Below are 4,191 nucleotides of genomic sequence, written 5' to 3' on the forward strand. Positions count from 1 at the left end.
CCGTCCTGACTGGGTGCAGGTCCTGCCCCGGGGTCGCAGAGGCTGCCACTCGCTGTCGGTGTCTGGGGAGCCAGACCCAGGGCCTGGGCCTAGGGACTCGAGGGGAGGGGCCGTGATGCGCGAGCCTCTGGATCCCTTCTTCCAGCAAATCGCCTTCAAGAACCTGGTGCAGAGAAACCGCCAGGCGGAGCAGCAGGCCAGCCGGCCACCCCCGCCCAACTCTGTCATCCACCTGCCTTTCATCATCGTCAACACCAGCAAGCATACCGTCATCGACTGCAGCATCTCCAACGACAAGTAGGTGGGCCGCACACCCGTCAGGGCGGCCGGGGGCTCACACGTGGTCGTGGGGCCCCGAGCACCCGTCAGGGCGGCCGGGGCTCACATTTGTGGTCGTGGGGCCCTGAGCACATACCGTCAGGGCGGCCAGGAGGGCTTCACATGTGTTTCTGGGGTCCCTGAGCACACACTCCTGTTAGGGCGGCCAGAGGGGCCTCACACACATGGTTGTGGGTCCTCAAGCACACCACCATTAGGGTGGCCAGGAGGGCGGGCCCGGGCAGCATGCCTAAGTGCTGGCTGCTCTCCTGGGGGTGCCGGCCCGGCTGGGGGCTTCGCTGAGCTGCGTACCATGTGGTCTGGGCAGAGGTCGGCGGCGCTGTCCGAACCCCGTCGTCTTATTTGTGAGTGCACACGTTCTCAGAGACTGGGGCAGGGTGCGGTCGGGGGCAGCGTGCCCGCCGGCCTGAGCCAACACCGTGCCCCAGATTCGAGTACCTGTTCAACTTCGACAACACGTTTGAGATCCATGACGACATCGAGGTGCTGAAGCGCATGGGCCTGGCGTGTGGCCTGGAGTCCGGCCGCTGCTCCGCCGAGGACCTGGAGACAGCTCGCAGTCTGGTGCCGAAAGCTCTGGAGCCGTATGTGACAGGTCGGTGCAGCCACGGAGCCCCGAGTGAGCCTGGCTCCTGGGCGTGTGCTCTGAGCTGGTCCTTGGGCAGGACTAGGGCTCGGGGCGGGGGCGGCAGAGGCCCAAGTCTCGCGGTCCTGGCGGGTCGACCTGGTGCAGCAGTGGGCCCACCAGCTGGTGCACATGGGGAAGGAGGGCACTGAGCCCCCCAGGCCCACCCAGGAGGAGCTGCCACTCCGAGGACCACAGTCAACCCGCTGGCCCACCTAGGTCCACAGTCTCTGATGAAGCCTCCAAAAACACATTCTGGCCTTGTCGCAGTGGTGACTGCCATGGGCGCCTCTCCGTCCTGGTGCCTGCTGTGGCAAGGGCTGAGCCGGCCATCCCTGCTGAGAGCTCTCAGCCCAGTCGGTCTGCGGGTCGCCGTCCTGTGGGCCCAAGGCTCCTCTCCTGCCTGCACGGCTGCAACAAGCGAGTGGCCTGGCCACGTGCAGGGAAGCCGAGCCTGCCCCGCTGCTCGGTCCTGGGCAGCCAGGAACCGACCCGAGCTGGTGTCCTGCGGTGCGCAGGCATCGGTATCCAGGCAGCCTCGAGTGCCATGAGCTGCAGACACCCCCGCGTGTGTGCAGGGCTCAGCCTCCTCGGGGGGGCAGCCTGATGGTGCAGCGAGGCCCTGTTCTGGGCATGGCACGGGGTCCCGAGTGCCAGAGCCTGGAGCGTTGGAATCAGCACCTCTTCGTCCATGCCTGTGTTTCCTAACCCCCTGTCGCCTTCTCTCCTCAGAAATGGCTCAGGGACCTATCGGCGGCGTGTTTGTCTCCACAGCAGGCCCCACGTCCAACGGCACCAGGCTTTCTGCCAGGTACGGTCAGGAAGGCGGGTGACGCGGGCCCCTGGAGCCGTGGCTGGCAGGCCCCCGAGCATGTGAACCTGCCCTCTGTGGGGCGCAGGGCATCTGAGTGCCACCAGTCGGGCACCTAAGGTGCAGCGAGGTACCCCATGGTCAGAGCTCATGTAAGAGAGGAGCACCACCAGGGTCCAGGTAACCCTGCTGGCCCCATACGCCCGGACCCCCACAGTGAGCGCTGTGAGTGCCTGCACCTCCCCCAGGTCAGAGTACATGGGGTCTCGTTCCTGCGTTTCCCACTTCGCATGGCGTCAGCTGTGCTTGTCCGTTTCCAGAAGGAACACCGCTGTAGCTCGGGGACGCCAGGAGGGGGCGCGGCCCTCCAGGAGTTCTCTCAGCCTCACTGAGACCGCGCTGGCTGTTGCTGACCGCACTGAGGTTGGGCAGTAACGTCTCTGCTAACCTCAGTGCTGCAGACGGCACAGTAAAGTCCTCCAGATCGAAGACAAACTAGGGACCCTGGCCAGCAGAGGGACTGAGCTGATCCGTCTCAGCGCTCCCACCCCTTCTGCGACGTGCTCTGGGGCCAGGCCACCCCAGGGCCCTTAGGGGCCCCTAGACGTCTGTGGGGTGGATATCGGCCTGTGTGGGGATGGAGAGGTGGGACAGAGGGCCATGCAGGCCGGACGTATGGACGGGGGCTGGGACAGGAGGGCTGCACTGCCGCGAACTGGAGGCCAGAGCGAGGCTGTGTGGAAAGGCTGGTGGTCTACATGAACCTAGCAGAGGGGAGGCTGGGGATCCAGAGGCCGCGAAGGCAGCGGTCCCCGGCGCTCTGTATTTATCAAGCGGAAGATCAGAGTACAAACGATGTATTTTAAAGTAAATGGACCTCAGCAAGTTTACCTCGGAGGGAAAACCCTGTATGTGTACAGAGGGCGGCAGAGGGTGGACATACAAACGGCAGGATTTCCCCAAAGCAAGAGCATCTCCAAGACCCCGGCTTCTAGGAAACACAGAGCTGGGGTGCACGCGGTCGGTAGGACGGGGCACGTGGACCCCTGGGACCTGGCTGGCTTCTCTGGGATCCGGGTTACAGGAGACTGCGGCCTCCTATGCCGAGGACCTGTGTGCCGGTCACTGGAGGTGCCAGCAGACCTGGCCACGGTCACACAGGGTGGTGTGTGGGGACAGAGAGGTGAGGAGGTCCGCGTGTGGACGTGCAGCCTGCCAGCAGGGCCGGCTCCACCTGGTGTGGTTCTGCTCAGACGTGGCCTGCTTTGTCACCGGGGTGGGCTGTGGTGTGTTCGCTGCGGCACGTGTGCTGACCAGAGTGAGTGCGTGCACAGTTGGCCCCAGGGAGGCCATGCCACTGTCCCTGCTCCGTTCTCTTGGGAGTTGGGGCACACGTGTGCCCAGTGTGATATTCAAGCTTCTGGTCCAGGGACTCAAACCGTGTAGTTAGCCGTGTAGGACCCGGCCACCTTAACCTCCATGCCACCTGCTGGCCCCAGGTTTGGTGTTTTTGTTTTCTTTTTCTTTTTTGGAGAAATTGTTGTTAAAGGGCAAGTGTACGAGACAGAGACAGACCGAAAGCGAGAAGTCACCCCCCCTCCCCCAGGTGGATGGCTACGTTACAGTCCCTTCTCTGTTCTCCTCTTGGAATCTTGGGCACGCACACACATGCCTGGCGTGAGTTTTAAGCCTAAGCCAGGTTTGGGATTTGAACTGCAGTTGACTAGGTGGGAGCCTAGCAACATAACCATTATACCATCTGCCAGTCCCCAGTTTTGGTGCTTTTAAAAAATCTTTCATCTCACTTGTTTGTTCTGTGATGGGACTTCTGGGCTTCGTAACAAGGAACACTGAGCATTGCCAGCCCTGTAGGAGACCCAGGGCCTGGTGGCCTGGTGGGACCGCCTATCAGCGGCAGTGAGCGACCCACCTGACTCCCCGTCCTGACAGGCTTTGCTAGGCCGTCCCCCCAGGTGTGAACTGCTCTGTCCAGTGCACATTTAGAAGGTTTGTGGGGCTGCATGCACTTGCCGAGGTGGGGTCGCTCTGCAGGCCCTTTTCATTGATCCTTGCTGGATTTGGGGTGCACGTGCCCCGGGGTGTTTCCAAGCCGTGGTTCTCCAGCGCTTAGCTGGCCACGTGAGGCCTGTGGGTTTATGGCCTGTGGGCCGCCGTGACATGCACGTAGCGCTTGGGCCAGGCGGGCTCTGGCGTGTCACAGGCTCCGGCCGCACCCTCACCCTTTCCTAAGCTGCAGGCCCTGAGCAGAGCCCTGGTTTCCCCGCGGAGAATGTGGGGACTTGCTCCTGGTGTCTTAGGCGGAGGGGCGGGCCCTGCTGTGCTCTCAGCACCCTGTCCTTACACAGCGAGGAGAACAGGACGTCACAGAAGGCTTGCTGGTGGTGGCCTTCCCCGC

The 4,191-nt window shown here is 63.1% G+C and overlaps 1 protein-coding gene across 1 annotated transcript in view; it reads left to right on the top strand.

Annotated features, from left to right (window-relative positions):
• TFDP1 (transcription factor Dp-1) overlaps positions 1-4,191 on the top strand; it is a gene marked incomplete in the record, with an annotated part of 43,941 nt that overhangs the window by 37,751 nt on the left and 1,999 nt on the right. The window contains 3 exon segments of the mRNA XM_014592056.2: positions 146-297; positions 768-934; positions 1,697-1,775. Coding sequence (XP_014447542.1) covers positions 146-297; positions 768-934; positions 1,697-1,775 — 398 coding nt within the window.

This window comes from Tupaia chinensis, unplaced genomic scaffold (genome assembly GCF_000334495.1).
Source record: "Tupaia chinensis unplaced genomic scaffold, TupChi_1.0 Scaffold000644_1, whole genome shotgun sequence".
Taxonomy (NCBI): domain Eukaryota; kingdom Metazoa; phylum Chordata; class Mammalia; order Scandentia; family Tupaiidae; genus Tupaia; species Tupaia belangeri.